This window comes from Panthera tigris, chromosome B1 (genome assembly GCF_018350195.1).
Source record: "Panthera tigris isolate Pti1 chromosome B1, P.tigris_Pti1_mat1.1, whole genome shotgun sequence".
Classification (NCBI taxonomy): Eukaryota; Metazoa; Chordata; class Mammalia; order Carnivora; family Felidae; genus Panthera; species Panthera tigris.
The window spans coordinates 77,796,940-77,814,805 of NC_056663.1; the positions used below are offsets into that span (position 1 = coordinate 77,796,940).

At 35.0% G+C, this 17,866-nt stretch overlaps 1 protein-coding gene across 15 annotated transcripts in view; it reads left to right on the forward strand.

Moving 5' to 3' along the window:
* IQCM (IQ motif containing M) overlaps positions 1-17,866 on the forward strand; it is a 644,218-nt gene that overhangs the window by 573,926 nt on the left and 52,426 nt on the right. For 5 of the 15 annotated variants that reach the window (XM_042983793.1, XM_042983795.1, XM_042983790.1 and 2 more), the window contains one exon: positions 15,255-15,758. The exons of 8 other annotated variants lie outside the window; for them this stretch is intronic. Coding sequence is in view for 1 of the 7 variants with exons in the window: in XM_042983802.1 (XP_042839736.1) it covers positions 15,255-15,265 (11 nt within the window). In the remaining 6 variants the exon portion in view is untranslated. Of the gene's footprint in view, positions 1-15,254; positions 15,788-17,866 lie in introns of those variants that run through there. 2 more of the 15 variants (XM_042983808.1, XM_042983802.1) reach the window with 2 other exon arrangements.

Below are 17,866 nucleotides of genomic sequence, written 5' to 3' on the forward strand. Positions count from 1 at the left end.
AAGAGTCCTTCTCTTCAAAATTTTGAGGCTGGTTCATTAGCAAGACTAGTGAAAATAAGGTATGCAGGGACATTTATGGCAAATTTCAAGTAGAAAAAACTCAGTTTTATTTTATTTAATGCTAAAACTTGACAAAACATTATTTTCAACCCATCTTCTGAAAGAGAGGCTCATATTTAATAATTTCATTGTCGATTCCTGCCTGTCAAGTTATTTTGGTTTGTGTGTTAGGTTGGTAGTCAAATTTAACGACTGATTCTAAACTGTTATGAATGTGTTTGTTGAATTCTAAGGTCTTTGAATTTAAAATTGTTCTCTTCTAACAGTTGGGTTGATAGAAGGTAGAAATTCTCCTGGACTGGATTCTTCACCAGCAGGGCAGAGGCTCACACAAGCCTGTAGGAGCTAGTCACTAAGCTATTCAGCAAGAACTTTGAAAGGAATTGATTGTAATAATAAGTTTGAGTGACTCATTTATGTTGAAAGGGGATGCATTTATTAAATGTTTGTTTACTTGTTTTTTTTATTAACCTGTTTTTACCCATAACAATTAATACTACATATAGAAATAAGAAATTTCAGGAAGGGGAAATAGCTCATACTATCCAAAAAGATAGTAACCTATAATGTTTATTAAAACAGATTTTATGTTTTAGAAAGAAGTGTTATACCTAGTGTAAAGTAAAAGTAGGCAAGATTATCATTGTCAGGAAGGCTAAAATATGCTAGTTTACTATATGTAACAAGAAACATCATTTTGATCTTGAAGTGACACATCTTTGTTGATACTGTAACCATTAACAATATTTATACCTTACAATTCATTCAACACATTTTTATTGATCTAGGCTGGGATACAATGAACAACATATTTAAGATCCCAACCAAACAGAAGCTCACATGATAGAGATTAAACATTCTTACAGTAGGTAAAAGTATTAGTTCTCTATGTTTTGAACTTGGACATAGACTTTTTCAAAATCTTTTCTTTTTAAAAACTTTTGAAAATGTTTAAAGTTTTTTTCAAAATATTTTAATTTCATAGGTGGATAATTATTAGAATATTCTAATTAATTAATGAACCATTTTGAGGTTACTGTCATATGTTAACTTTCCAAAAATATTTCTGTATTTAATTTTTGCTTTTGAAAATATAACTTTATGACAGGAAATCAAGATTATGCAAAAAACTATATTAATAATAATACTGCTGTGTTACAAGATTTCTGTTACATGTTTAGAGAAAAGAAATATACTTACCTACAGTGTTTTCCAACTCAAATACATTTATATTAAAATAGCTTCTATGAATTAGTATCATTATTTCACCTACTTTATGAGCCAATGATGAGGTCATCCTGTACAGGAAAAAGGCCAGAATATTGCCTTAGATTCTCCAAAGAGAGTAAAATAAAAATCTAAGTGTTAGCTAGCATTCATGCCGATTTAGGGATCTATAATTCAAAGCAAGTAAGTTTTTAGGATTTTATTATTTATGACCTAAATAAGCTCTTTCTTTACAAGAGCAAAAGGAATACACTCTTTCTTTACAAGTTTATCCAAAATTAATCTGAAACATTCTATTTCAAATGTAAGGGGAATAATATAATTAGGTTATAATGTCAAAAGTACCCATGCAGAAATTATATTAGCTTTACTCACTTTGTAACTCAAAAGAATCATGCCCCATTTTGTCTAAAATCTATTAATAATATGATTCTGCCTTCTATTATCTGTTGCAAAGGGATGATTTTATTAGTTTTTAAGTTATTAATGTACTGTAAGTTGACTTTATGTAACATGTATTTTAAGAAGATGATGAAAATATTAACTCTTTATCTGATCTGAAGCTTGATCTTCCCCAACCTAAATTCATCTTAGGAAATTCATGACAATAGTTATATTTAAATAATGATTCAAACCCCATCTCTTCCACATATATCTGTTTTTCTTTCTGAGATCAGGTTTCAACATAATCCAGGTTAGTCAGGTTGTTCTGGAAAGCTAGATTGAGAACAATTATCATCAAGAAAAGAAAAATGTGCATAGTAGGCTTGAAGTGAACCAAAGAGATGTTGCTTTCATTTCAGTTTTTGTCCTTTCAAAGCACCTACTGGCTTGGATGACTTGGTGGTCTATTGCTGGGAAGAAGTGGAACTTCCTATTAAAGAATGAGAACTTATGAAAGGAAAACCTGCCCAAAATATAGTCCATAGATAGGATGCCTGGGTGGCTCAGTAGGTTAGGCATCCGACTCTTGATTTTGGCTTAGGTCATGATCTTATAGTTGTGAGATTGAACCCAGCCTTGGACTGAGCATGAAGCCTGCTTGGGATTCTTTCTCTCTCTTTCTGTCTACTCTTCCTCTACTCATGCTTGCTCTCTCTCTCTCTCTCTCTCTCTCTCTCAAAATAAATAAATAAACATAAAAAAAAAGTCCACAGATGTCAATAATTTATATTAATTTAATTAAATATATTAATATATATAATTAATATATAAATATTTATATTAATTAAATGAGAAAAAATAGTAGTCACATAAACTGGGGTTAACATCTGCCAATCAGATAATGACACTTGTGAGGATTTAAATATTTTAATTACAGTTAACTCTTGGAAATGTACTGGATTTGTTTTTCAATTATGTAGCCCCACTTCTTCCTATGCTCTCCCCTCTTTACAAGACCTGAAACTTGTAAACTACATTGGCCTTTATGACACTAGCTGCAATTTACATTCTGCCAAATGGCATTGTTCAACTCTGGACAGAAGCATAGGCCTTGGAAAACTGGAAATTTTTCAGCAGCCCCCAGGCATTGCCCTGTGAATTGCCTCCCAGAGTACTTGAGACAACTGGGGCTTTTGATAGAAGTTAGCCACAGTTCCTAACCTGGGTGATCCATTTCAATGGAAATGAGTGGTTAAGCTATAGAGCTAGTGTTGGTCTGTCTATGTCTTCACTATAGCCTTTTCAATTGTTTTAAAAACACTACACTCCTTATATTAATTCCCTTTTTGCTTTTAATATCTACAATTGTGTCTATTTTCCTGATGGAACTCTTTACTGGAAAAGAATACTTACAGCTTATGTAACATTGTGGTTTATCAACAGTGACTTCCTTTGGTGAATTGTTTTGCCAAGGGCCTAACTAAAAAATAATCAGAGGACCAGTTGAAAACAAATTACTATTTAAATGTATGTATGTATGTATGTATGTATGTACGTACGTACGCATGTTTGTGAGTTCTAAAGCTGGATCAAGACAACACTCTAATTACTTAAAATTTTTTTATTGTTAAAAAACTAATATAAGTTCACTATTTTAACCCTTTAAAAGCATACAATTTAGTGATTTTATAGTATATCCACAATGCTGAGTGACCATCACCACTAATTCCAGAAAGTTTTTTTTTAAACACTTTAAAGTTTGTTTTTTATTTTTGAGAGAGAGAGAGAGAGAGAGAGAGTGAGTGAGCAGGGTAGGTGCAGAGAGAGAGGGAGAGAGATTTCCAAGCAGGCTCTGTGCTATTAGTCCAGAGCCTGATACAGGGTTCAAACCAGGTTAGTAACTGTGGCTAACTTCTATCAAAAGCCCCAAACCATGAGATCATGACTTGAGCCAAAACCAAGAGTCGGATGCTCAACTGACTGAGCTACCCAGACACCCCTAATTCCAGAACATTTTTATTAACCCAAAAAGAAACCACATGTAGTCCATTCCCCTGCATGCCCAATGTCTACAGGTAATCACTACTCTACTTTGGATTTCCTTATTCTAGACAGTTAATATAAATGGAGTCATTACCATATCTGGCCTTTAGAGTCTGGCATCTTTCACTTAGCACAATGTTTTCAAGGTTCTTCCATGTTGGTGCATGTATCAGTGCTTCACTCCTTTTATAATTGCACCATAGTCCATTATATGGATATACCACATATTGTTCATCCATCCATCATTTGCTAGACATTCAGATTATTCCACATTTAGGCTATTATGAATAATGCTGCTGTGAAATTTGTGTTCAAGTTTTTGTGTGATTGTATGTTTTCAGTTCTCTTGGGCATAGATATAGTAGTAGAATTACTGGCTCATATGGTAACTTTACATTTAACTCTTTGAGGAACTTTCAAATTGTTTTCCACAGTAGCTGCACCATTTTATATTCCCACCAGAAATTTATGAGGCTTCCAATTCCTCCACTTTCTCACTTGTTATTTTCCTTTTGAAAACCATACATAGCTATTTTAGCAGGTATTAAATGGTATTTCATTATGGTTTTGATTTCCATTTCCCTAATGACTAATAGTGTTGAACATCTTTTCATATACTTATTGGCTATTTGTATAGTTACTGTAGAGAATTGTCTATTTAAATACTTTTTGGGTTGTCTTTTTATTGTTGAGTTGTAAATATTCTTTATATATTCTGAATACTAGATCCTTATCATATAAATGATTTGCAAAGATTTTCTTCCACTCCATGGGTTGTCTTTCTACTTTCTTGATAGTATCTTTTGGTGCACAAAATTTTGATGAAATCCATTTAATCTGTATTTACACTTGATGCTTGTGCTTTTGGCATCATATTTAAGAAACTATTGTCTAATTCAAAGTCTTTTTATTTATTAAAAAATTGTTTGATGTTTATTATTTTTGAGAGAGAGAGAGAGAGAGAGAGAGGGAGGGGCAGGAGAGAGGGAGACACAGAATCTGAAACAGGTCCCAGGCTTGAGCTGTCAGCACAGAGCCCGACAGTAGGCTCGAACTCACGAACTATAAGATCATGACCAGAGCTGAAGTCAGATGCTTAACCAATCACCACCCAGGCGTCCCTAATTCAAAGTCTCAAAGATTTACACCTGTTTCCTTCTAACATTTTTATGGTTTTAGCATCTACATTTGGGTCTACTTTGATCCATTTTGAGTTTACTAATTCCTTTTTATAAAATGTTGCTTATTTTTGCTAGTATTATTTTGTTTTCTATTCTTATTTTCTCCATTAGCACAGATAATTGAGAATTAATTCTATTCTGAAATTCTGCTGGTTAAGAAAGCTTTCAAGAATGCAGGCATCAAGGCCAAAAGAGGAAATTCAAGCATAATGACTTTAAAAACATAAAGTGCTATTTGAGTCCTCTTGGAATAATACTGTTGTAACGTGTAGAGTCTGAATTACATTTGTCAGCCACCATAAATTTTTAACCCAATTAAGAAACACATTATAAATATTTTCAGTAATGTATACTTCTTTCTACTATTTGTGTCCTCTACCTTAACCTTCTCCCTTAGCTCTTCACCAAGGTTTTTGTTGTTTTTGTTGTTGGAATGACTGTTGTTGTAATTGCTTTAAAAATTACCTGAATTAAGGTCACATTAGAGCTGCTTTAACGTATAAAACTTTTAATCACAATAATCCTCTAGTCACTGTTAAAATGCACTGTCCCCTGTGGACAGAAAATAAGAACATATAAGGTTAGTCACAATTGAGGAGCCTACTGAGAAATTATAACATTAAGACTCTGAATTTTTTAGGTCAGGGATTATGACAGATTCTTCAGGAACCATGTTCAGTGTGGTTGACACTCTATTAGGCCAATTTTAGTGTCTGAAAAGCACTGGAGAACATGAAAGTGTCCCGTTGCATGGGGAATTTTGTTTTAACAAATGTTATGAAAGCCAGTTGAACATAAACTGCTTTCTAATCTTGGATTCCAATTGGGATTAATACTGTTTGTTGTATGACTAAAATTACTACTGTTTTTCTTTTTGAATAACTAGACTTGTATTACAGCAATAAAAAAAAAAATCCCCTATCTGTTTAACAATTGGTTTAACAATGAGGTTCTAAAAAAAAGAAGTGTCATATGATAGAAAACAGATATTTCTTAGGCCTTTGAAATCCACACCCACTTTTGTTAAGCATAAGAATCCAAAGTCTTTCTTTCATGTTATTTGAAATTTCAAGATTGTGTAGATTGATATTTTATAGATAATATATAATTATAATAGTTGAAGCATTTTTCAAAGTAGATTTAGAGGCCCTAATACTCCTTCCCTGTTCCAAGCCTAGCTACAAGATTCTAATATATAGTACCTAGAATGATATCTTTCCCAGGATTCTGGGTTGGAAATTCACTGCTCCACACAATGTAAAATATCTTTCTTCACATTTTTGTGAATCGAGGAATATCAGGATCAATCCAGAAGTCAGACCCAAGGTCTATCCAGCCAGTGTTTTGTGAACAGAAGTCCTGTTTTAAGCAATGTTTCATGGGAGGGCAGTGAAATTATTTCTCTCAATATTAGTTTTAATTTAATTAGGTATATCGAAATTTCTGAAAGAAGTTATTTTTAGTTCTTTCACTTATAAATTCCTCTCAACTCTTTCAAAATCATTTGGCTATGTTACTTCTTGAAGTACTGAGTACACAAAAGACCTTTTCTTTTTAAGTTATTCTAAATATTCTCCCTCTTAATAGGTCCATATTTGGGGGAAAGGAGTCATCTAATTTTAAACATATTGAATTGGAAATACCTACAAAATATCGATTTGGGTAGTTCAACCCATCCATTGTAATATCATCACAAATGAATACTATTTGAAATGAAAGGCCCAGGAAAAGTCCTGGTTGAAGATGGGAAAGGCATTAACATGCAAATAGCAGAAGGAGGAACAATAGCAAGCAACAATACTGAGAAAGAAGGATTGAAGAATAGAAGGAAAACTAGGAATGTGAAGTGTCCTGGGAGCCAGAGAAAGAGGAAATGTAAAACAAGCTCAAATATTTAGAAATTCAAAAACATGTATGTAGTGGATTAAACACTGACAATTCCCATTAGATGTTGAGAAGTGAGATTATTGGTGACCCTCCCCTAAATTGCTTATAGTGAAATTGTAAAGTAGATCCTGAATGTGAACATAAAATAAGGAACTGGAGACAGCACACAGAGGAGCTTACTGAGAGGAGGAGGAGAAAACTAGAAGGGTAACTAACAAGGGATGTAAATCAAAGGGGGATTTTTGTTTTATTTTTTAAGATACAAAAGATTTGACCATATTTATAGAATGCAGGGTGTAATACAGAAATAGAGAAGAGAAAGGGAATCTTTGGAGAAACATATTTTTAAAGGAGACAGGCCAAGATGGGTTCATGATAAAGGTGTGGTCACAAGACTTGAGGCAAAAGTCTTTCTCCGCACCTGAAAGAAAGACGGTGAAAATGGTTGAATCTTCATAACATGTGTGTTGATGATGAAGACAAGTGGGGAATGGAGAGGGGAGGGTTTCCTCCCATGATGATCTCTAAAAGGGATGATTATCTGCCAAGGGCAAGAAACTCAGGAGTTATTTAGAGGGCTTGGGAGGTACTGAAGGTAAGAAATGGCAGGTGAGTGAAATATATCTGAGTGTTCACCAAGGATGAGATGAGAATATAGCTAATATTGTTTTATGACATCAATCAGAAGTTTAGTGTTTTTTTTTGTCCCAGTGACATTAGGAAAACTAAAGCAATGACAGCTAGATTCGAGAGAAGGGACAGACTAGAATTTTTCGACTTTTGAAGATGGTCACTAGTGCCTTGCTTTGACTTTTCCATCCTACTTTTGTCTTATTAAAAGTAGTCTTATCCTACTGAGCCTGAAAATGCTGACTAAATTCCAGATTACTGGACGTTGGAACTGGGAAGAGCCTCAATACTTGGTCTACTTCAGCACCCATGATTTTATGCAGGTTAAGACGTCAGATTCTTTGCTGATGATGTAATCCGCCCTCAAAGATGTGCCCAAAGCCCATGGCTAGTTAACTACTGAATAAAAGCATAGAATGAGTGTCAAGAAGAAAAATGCACCTGGAGAACATGATGAGCACATTTCCAGGGATGATGGATTGCTGGGGATTCATTTTGCAAATGTGGTTTGGGAAGTTGTTGTTGTGCATTACCTATTGTGTACAATGTAATGCAAGGTGACTGGACACTGATAATTCAATACAGGCTTGCTCTTTAGAGATTTTAAATACCTTTTTAGCCCCATACTTGAGTTATAACGATGTATTGGACTTTAAAAAATCTAAGCATTTGCCTCCTTATTTGAAAATGTATTGTCTACCAAAAGACACACAGTAAATCTAGTTCTCTGAGCTAAACACCTCTGGTAATTAGTGAACATGAAACCAGAAGCAAAAGTAAATAATCCCTTTATGATGCGTGTGGCACCACACTAAAGCAGCTACTTTAAAAGCAGTGTGTTTTGTTGTTCAAGGTCTTTATTAGGGCATAACTAAATATATATTAAAGCTTTTCAAGACAGCTAAATGGAATAAACTGAATGGGCTAATTCTCTACACAGTGGAAAAAATCCTTGATAAAACAACTTCCAGAATTCAAGTTATTATAAATTTTTATAGAATACTAACATAATCTAGAAATCTCCTAGATTATGTAAACAAGATGGCAGTTTACAAGGCAGCTACTTTCAGGACTACATTAAATTGCGCCAACTCCACACTATGCGAATATTGGGGTTTATTCTGTTAATGGGATTGGCTTTGGCTTTAAGACACATCCGTTTCATAAAGCAACATATGTAGAAATAAACTCCTGCTGTTTTCAAGGTTTTTGCCTTTTTCCCCCCAGGAGGGTTTTGAAGAAAGCCTAAATAATGAACACATAGAATATGCATCTACATGAACACATAGCATGTAGAAATATTATTCATTTGTTTAATGTTATTAAACCTCTCTCTTATGCAAAGCACATGCTAGGCATTTGAGGCTTACAGATTCATTCAATTAAACAAATAGCTGTTCTACATCTACAATCTTCAAGACTGAGTATAGAGATGATTAATCATGGTCTTTGTTCATTAGAATCTTATTGTCTCTTATATGTACTAACTGAAAAAGAAGAAAGTAAAACAATAATTGCAGATATGCATACAGTAGGCAGCCCAGGGTTGTTTGTTTGCACAGCATCTGTGAATGACTAATTCACTAAAGGAGAAGGTGAACACCTCTCTTCTGCTGGTGGGCAGAGTGGTTTGGTTGCTAGTACATCAGTTGAGGCAGGAAATTACAAATGCCTGAACCAAAGCAGTAAAAGCAGAAACAGATACATAAGGGCACATTCAGTTAATATTTAAGTGTTATTATCAATGAAAATTAACAATGAACTAGATGGATACAGTGAACAAGTGGACAATTCATATTTTGAATTGCACTAGCAATTGGGGGCTTTTTGATCAAGGTCTAATAATAGTGCACATTTGGAGGCTCATAAACTGCTTTAAAATAGGATAATAGCTATATATAGTCTCCCAGAAAAAATATATTTATATACTATATATAGAAAGAAAATTTGCACATATTATCAGGAATGCCATGGTCTCCCTGAAATCAGTCTCTGATGTATTTTCTGATTTGTTGTTTTGTTTAAACAACTACAAAGATTTAGGATTAAAATTCCAACTGAGCGACAATCTTGTCTGTTCATTTTTATTATTATCACATATACCTTCATCCAATTATATATATTTATATGCTTTGTTGGGAAGTTTTAAGTTCTTCTTTAGTGTTCAATGTTTTATATTTCAGTTGTTGAAAACAATGCTCATGTTCCATGCACACCATAGTAGGTACTACAGATAAATCAACGACCAGAACAGATATGGTGCTTTGTCATAAAGGTTGTAGTGATTACAAATGTGATATGTGCTCTGAAGGAAAATTGAGTGGTGCTACGAGGATATTGTCAGTCCAGTGATGGACATGGAGGTAGAGAGGTAACAAGGTCAGAGCAGGCTAATCTGGAGAAATTAATATATACATGAATGAATAAAATAGTGAATGATAAATGAATAAATTGGATTTTCAGTCCGAATGGCTTACCTTTTTCAAAAAAAAAAGTATGTAACAGCTTTATTGAGCTATAATTCACATACCATAAAATTTATCCATTTAAAGCGCACAATCTAATAGCTTTTGGTATATTCACAGAGTAGGGCAACTGTCACCACAGTCAATTTGGGAACATTTTCAACACACCCCAAAAATCTCAAGCCTGCTAGCAGTCACTCTATATTTTCTCTGAACTTCTCTTTTCCCACCTCCACCAGCCTCAGGCAATCTCTAACTGCTTTCTGAATCTATAAATTTGTCTCTCCTGGATGCTTCACATAAATGAAATCATGCAATATTGGCCATTTCTGACCAGCTTCTTTTTTAGTATGATGTTTTGAAGATTCATCCATGTTGCAACATGCATGAGCAATCCGTTCCTGTTTGTAGCTGAATGGTATGCAATTGTCTGGATATAGCACATTTTGTCTATGCATTCATCAGTTGATGAATATTTGAGTTGTTTCCACTTTTCTGGCTATCATGAATAATGCCACTCTGAACATTTGTGTACAGCTTTTTGTGTGGATTTATCTCTCACTTGGATGTCTATCTAGAACTAGAATTGCTGGGTCATATGGTAACTCTATATTTAACCTTTTGATGAATTGCCAGACCATTTTCCTTAGCTTTATTTTAAATTTCATTACATTCGTCCTACTACTTCCGTCTCTTGCTTTAGGTAATAGATGTTTTCTGGAAAAATTCCATTTGACTTGAATTATATGTTAATGGAATCATGTTTTATGTGTTCAAAGGGAGCCTGATTTTTAATGGCATCTGGGTTTTTAACACCTATGTAAAAGCTCTGAATTAGGTAACAGAAAACCTAGATTCCAAGGCTGAGCTCTAACATTAATTCACTATGGGACTGAGTCATGACTATTAACCCATAAGGAAGCAGGAAATTTCTTTTGGGAAAAATTGTCTGGTACGATATGTAATGGGTAATGAGGTATTTCAGAAAGATAAATTATATCAGGTGTCATATGTTACATTAGGTTTAGATAAGGATATCCAGAAAACAAACACAATAACAAAGTATAGATAAATTCAGGTTACTTAAAGAAAAGGTCCATTTGGGATATTTGTCACTTTAATTTATAATTGAAAGATACAAATAGTTCAAAATATGAATCTCACTTTTATTTACTCACTTCCCTTTCTCTATATTTTCTTTGTCCAGAGCTTTAGTTTTAACTTTTCTTTTGCCACCTTTTATCTAACAGCCAAACAGAATAAGGAGAGAAGTAGAAACCTAAATGATTGGTTAGCTAATTAGCCTCCCAATGCTGATGTTCATAATTTTAGTGTGGTGTCAAACATTCAACAGCTCTGAGATTCCTGGGAAAACAGATTATGCTGAATTCTTGGATCTTAAAAGGTGTAGCAGCTGGTTTATAGCTGCCATTATTAGTGCCACCCCCCCCCCCGTTTTTTGTTTTTTTGTTTTTTTTTTTCTGTTTTAGATAGGCTGAATCTCAAGGCTTTTATTCTATGAAGGAGACAGACTGGCTAGAAATGGAAAAAAAGGTATGCTGCCAAACTGTAATTTTTGAGCCATTCCTTCTGTGGGAAAGAAAGGGAGAGATTATTCAACTAGTATTCACCATGCATAGATTGACAACCTAGTGCATGCAAAATAGTCATCTGGTTAAGATGGAGAATGCAAAGATAAGTAATACCCACTACCTCCCCAAAGTTTATTGTCTAAAGCACATAGATAGCTGTTAAATGTGCGGAAAACATCTAAAGGTCATTAACTCGGTTAATAAAGTTGCAAAGGAAATTCAGAAGATGGAAAAATGACTCCTACCAGAAGAATTAGAAAAGGCTTTAGAAGAGGGATTTGATTCTATTTTGACTGAGCCTTGGAGGTTGGGGGATGGTATTCCATCTGGTACAGGATGCAAAGGCATTCTAGACAGAGGGCACATTAAGAGTAAAGGTATGAAAAAAGAAAATACACCACGCTTGTCTGGGGAAGAAGAGTTTTATCCAAAAATATTCAAGAAAAGCCTTAGATAGGATCTTCCACAAATACTCTACACATTTCAAATGATATCTGAGTTTGAGAGCCTCTTAATATTTTTTGCATGACTTTAGGAGCAATCTCTTCTGCCTCAATTATCATCCCACTGGAGAAAACAGAGTCCCCAAAGTTCCAGTGGGATATGTTTAGACTTACCGTATGACTTTATGTATAGAGAAGAATGTTTTGTCCAAAGACAATGCCCACATAACATTCCACTGTCAGATCCATCTTCCTGAAGACAGGAAATTCGGAATGTTATCTTTTGGATGAATGAATGAATGAGTGAATGGATGCAGAGAAGACCGGCAGACCATTGTTTATGAGGGGAAACTTAGGGGAACTTCCTTAGAAACGTGTTGTTACATATTCTTGATTCTTACATTATGAAATCCCTTCAAAAATCCTTTTGTGGTAATTATATATCTGTTACACTACTTCCTATAGAGGTCACGGAATTCATTTGAAGCTTGAAGCATGTTGAGTGCAGGATAGAAAGAAAATAAATATCTCCAACTGCCAAACAGTTGCCAATGAAATAATTCACCTCTAGAAGTGCCAGCATCAATTTGTGAGATTAAGAATTGATATTTTCAGTCTGCTTATCATTTGTTTGGCCTTGTCATTTATGTATTCAGATAATCAATGAAAGTTTGTTCAACTTTTGAAAATTTAATTTATAGTCCAAGAGACAGAAAATATATCTTGTAAATGAATAGGATCTAGAATATATGTCAGGAAGCTTCCTATAATCTTCAAAGGATGTTGTCTATGAAAAAAAAAAGCTAAATAAAATCCAGGATTAAAATTATTGGTTAAATTTAGGGTAGATGGATGGGTGAAATAGGTGATAGGGATTAAGGAGCACACTTATTGTGAATGAGCACCTGGTATTGTATGGAAATGTTGGATCACTATATTGTACACCGGAAACTAATATTACACAGTGTTAACTACCCTGGAATTAAAGACTTAACAAAATTATTTGTTCAATGTAATCAATGAAGCGTTATTGTCCAAATACTTTGGACTCTCTTTAAAGTCACCGTGGGCTTGAACAATTTAAACTAGTCAAATATACAGGTAAATGTTAAGCCTTTGACAAACTGTATTATACAATCTGAAATTGTCCATTATAGTTGTCAGTGTGAAAGATATAGAAATTAAACAAAAATAGGTGTTTTTCATGATCATTTCTGACTAAACAGAGACATAACACAGTTGATAAGAAAACAAAGAACGCCTGGGTGGCTCCGTAAGTTGAGTGTCTGACTTCGGCTCAGGTCATGATCTCACAGTTCGTGAGTTCAAGCCTGGTGTCTGGGGCTCTGTGCTCACAGTTCACAGACCCTGGAGCCTGCTTCAGATTCTGTTCCCCTCTCTCTCTGCCCCTCCCCCACTGATGCTCTGTCTCTCTCTCTCTCAAAAATGATACTAAAGACATTTAAAAAATTAACATTAAAAGATAAGAAATACAATTTTACATTTTCCTGTATATGAATCAAAACATATGTAATTTTAAATTGCATGGTATATGCTATAACCAGTTGTGAAACTGTTTATGTCATACCCATTAACTGTGGCTGAGTTGTTTTTTGTTTTTTGGGTTTTTTTTTTGTTTTTTTTTGTTTTTTGTTTTTTTTGTTTTTGCCCAAACTCAGTGTTTTGGCATATTTACATCAGATCTTTCTTTAAGGAGACATTACAGATACAGGCAATGCCCCTGTGTAACCGTTTGCAATTAATTTCCATTCTTCTTGTACTCAGTGGTAACCAGTAACCTGAGTTTGGTGTTTCTTATTTCCATCATTTATCATTCCTTTAATACATAATTTCTTAAGTGCCTCTTTTGGGCCAGGGAGCCTTCTGTCTGTTGAGGAATACATATAGCAGTGAACAAAACAGACAATCATGGGACAGGCAACATGCAAATAAACAAGAAAATTACATGGACAGATCTGATGATTTGAAGAAAGAAGTTCAGTTCTAAATTTTAACCTCATATAATGTGCATGAGGTCATTTATATTGTTAGTCTTAATATGTACACTTCAGAGTTGGGTCAGTGGGGTTGTTTGTGAATATTGCGAAGCATCTTTCTCCCTTTGTGGTAAAATCTGTATCACCCTGACAATTCCTCTGCTCTTATAAGCAGTTTAATCTGGGGTATAAAGACCAATTATACAGTCACATGAGGCACCAAACTTGTGCAGCGTCCAAATTTTAGTGAATTCACTTGGCTTGTGGTCAGCAGTCAACATCGGATATCAAGCTTCTGGCAGGAGCTTGTATGAAGTCATCTCTTCCACCTTCGCTTGACCTCAGCCCAGGGCTATAGAGCTCCACAGTAACGTCTCATAATACATCAGGACACATCAGTACCATGCCAGCCCTGCCCTCCATCCTTGCTGAGCTTAACTAATAAGAAAACAAAGCTCAGTTATGAGAAACAATATTTTTACCCCATTCAGATGTTTATTAGAGTTCATCCTGAACATGATTTTTATTTGAGAAAGCAAAACAAGGACCTGATCTAAAATCTACTATGAATATTCAGTGTTAAAAAAATTGTTTTATCTAGGTCAGTGGCTTTTATCTATTTTTACATAACAATCATTAGAAAAGGCAGAGTTAAAATTATAGTGTATAAAACAAAAATAAATACAAGAGATGTTTTCATGCTATTTCTGGCCTGTGAAGAAATAGAACATACTAATAAGAAATGTATATATTTCAGACAGGTTTAGGAAAAGTGCACCTACACTAGTACATCTAAGGGATACATGTGAAGGCTCATTCATCGAAAACTATGTTATTCGATGTTATTCTAAGTACAAGAGGAACAAATTAAGTCTAATAATTTGATACCAATCTTAAAAGAAGTTGAGGTGAATTTAAACTAAACAGATAAAAGCAAGCCCCAAAACAAAGAAACTAACCCTAACACTTTGAACTGGTTTTAGAATATGTATTTTCTCTTAGAGACAATCAGAGATGAATCAATATTTATTGAGAATCTGCATATGCAAGTCATTTTGCTAGATGGTAAGGGTCAGGTATTTTTCATACTTTATATGCCATCTTCTTTGGCTGGAAAAACGAGGGCTGAACAAAAGATTCTGGAATGTCAGAAGCTTTTGTCATCATAGAGACCACTTACTGGTTCACAAAGTCCAATGGCTTTTCACTGAAACAACTGGACCTTGCCACAGGCGCTGGGGGAGGGCTGAGTCTTGGAGAACTTTTCTTCCTTCGTTTGGTCTGTCTCAGCATTCTGAAGGTTGTCCGACTCTGGGAGCTCACCAAGTTTCATTTCATCCATTAGGTCTGGAGTGAAGAACAAACCTGCAAATTCTGTCAAAATTGGTGATGTATAGTTGCTGAGAAATTCAAATTGCTTCAAGTGTGGGAGCCAACACAAAGTAATGTCCCACTACAGGATGAGATCACAACAGCATGCGCTCACTTTCTATGTGAGCTGCATTCTATATGCATGGGGAAGAGCCAAAGCATGAGTTCATTGAAGAAATGGTGAAGTGCTTCTCCTTAACCCCCTAGCTTCCAAGAGTTCTCTCAGATCCAACATGGCTGTAGATCCCACTTAGGATACCTCTGGATATAGCACCATGCTACACAAAGGCCCAGTAATGATCGACAAGTAATACACACGTGGAGAACAAAGTGAAAATCCAATTTAGATTGCTGATTGGGCTGGAATTCCCAAGTGCACCATCATCTTATCAGTCATGGTGGCTGAAGCTGTGCAGGTTGGTAAGGTTTTCCTGCTCTCCATGAGTTGAAGAATGCCATAGAATCTTTTCATAGCATCTTCCTTGAGTGAGTTGTCCAAAATATGTTTTTTATATGTCATGGTGACAAGCAAATTTTAGATGAGAAGCAAAACTGAGGTGTTGGTTTATGGGGAAAGTTAAAATTCCCTGAAGATTTTTTCGTAAAAGCATTTGGCAAATGTAAAAGCACTGAGCTCAAGGCACTTTGGAGGCTGCCCTTCTCATTGGTCCCAATTATTTCTAGGTTTCAGGAGACAGACTGTATGTGTATGAGAAAGGAATGTATGTTGATGAAGAATTCAAACAGTGTGTGGGGATCAGGAGGAGGTTTTAACAAGGCTTAGCTTCACAAAGAAATGGTTTGGAAAAAACACAATGTAGTAAAATATATTTGTGGCTCTTATCTCAAAACAGACTTTCAAATTTCTAAGAGAGTAGAAGAGAACCCATGAGGAATATTCAGCCTGGCCCTGTAATAAAGATGGAGGAGGGCCATAGAAGATAAAGATGAATGGGAGGCTGTTCATGTATGAATAGTGATATGACCTCAGGGATTTGACATCTCTCCTCTTCCCTCCTCTTTTTTACATATGCTCATCTGCTTCCGTGTTTCCTCCCCATTTATTGGTTGCTGGATAAAACATAGAATGCCCACTTTAATTTTCATATACACAACAAGTGCTTTCACTCATTATATATGGGAAAAGATACACTGTAAAAAATACATATAGTTGAGCTGAGACTTAAATTTAACTGAGTATCCTGTGTTTTGTTTTGTTTTGTTTTGTTTTGTTTTGCTAAATCTGCCAACCTATCTATATCCCTTTTAGTCCATCCCACCGGAGCTTAACAGCAGACAGAGAAAAGAATTGTAATTCCTAACAGCAGCCAAGGAAAACATCACCAAATGAATCAGGTTGTCCTTGCTACCTCTGGCTATTTATAGGCTCCATTTCACCAATGAAGTACTTGTTTGTCATGTGTCTTTCTGTTCAGGCCTCACATTCCTACCCTTTCCTCCTGCTCTAGCACTAATTGCTTTCCCTTTTAAGTTCATGGCTTGAGTTGAGTGAAGTCCTGGATAAAGTGGGAAACCTGCGGGAGAAGTGTCTCAGTTGACAGCCCTACACTGTCTGTGGGGGACACTTGTCTTTGGTGTCATGGGTGCTTGGTTCAGCCTTCAGAGCTTTGTTCTTTGTTCTTGTTCTTCAGCAGAACCTTGGGTAAGCACCCCTGTTCCATCAGCCACTTGGTTTGGCTCTCTGATTTTTGCATATGAATGCTTTGGATATTAAGTAAAATCTTGAGATATAAATGAAAACATTGCTGTGTTGCTGCTCTCACATATTCACCAGGAAAAAAAATGTTTTCAAATATGCATTGCCTTAGACCGGTTTAATGAGAGAACTATAAGAAGAAAAAAGATATTAAGCCTTGTGTATTGCTGTGTACTCATTGAGAGAGTGTAAAACTGAAAACTCTTGCACCATGGAATCCACAATTGATTGATGCCAGTCATGGAAATGTGTCAAATGTAACAGCTTTCAAGCACTATCTTACAAATTGCACATATTTTCTCTCTTATGTAAAGATTTAAATTGGCAGTGTATTATATCTGTTTTAGTCTCAGTAAATTGTATAAATAACTTACACGATATACAAAAATTCTTGCTAGCACATCAAGTGTTACAACACGTTTCATCTTTACTCCATAAATCATGTATGGCACACAGAGCACCTAGAATACAAGCTGTAAAGCAGATATTGAAACTTAGCACATACTAGGAAAATAAGAAGCATTCCTTCACAGGTTGGAAGCAAGGCCTTCCAAGTGGTAAGGCAAAAATACCACAAATCTAATAAATTCTTCAATAAACTTTCTAACTATATTCAAAGGGAGACTCATCACCTTATAGTGAGTAATGCATATACATGGCTATTTATCATGACGTGGAATATATCCCCTTGCCCCCAAATCTCTTTAATGTTCAAACAATCCTACCTGATTTTAAGTAATGTTTTAATCTGATGTGAATTTATTCTCTCATTATTTCTCAGGCTGCCCCAAATGTGTCAGCAAAGACTTTTATTTATTTATTTATTTCAGATCCTAAACCTAAGACTGGCTCTTCTCATTAGAGTTCAT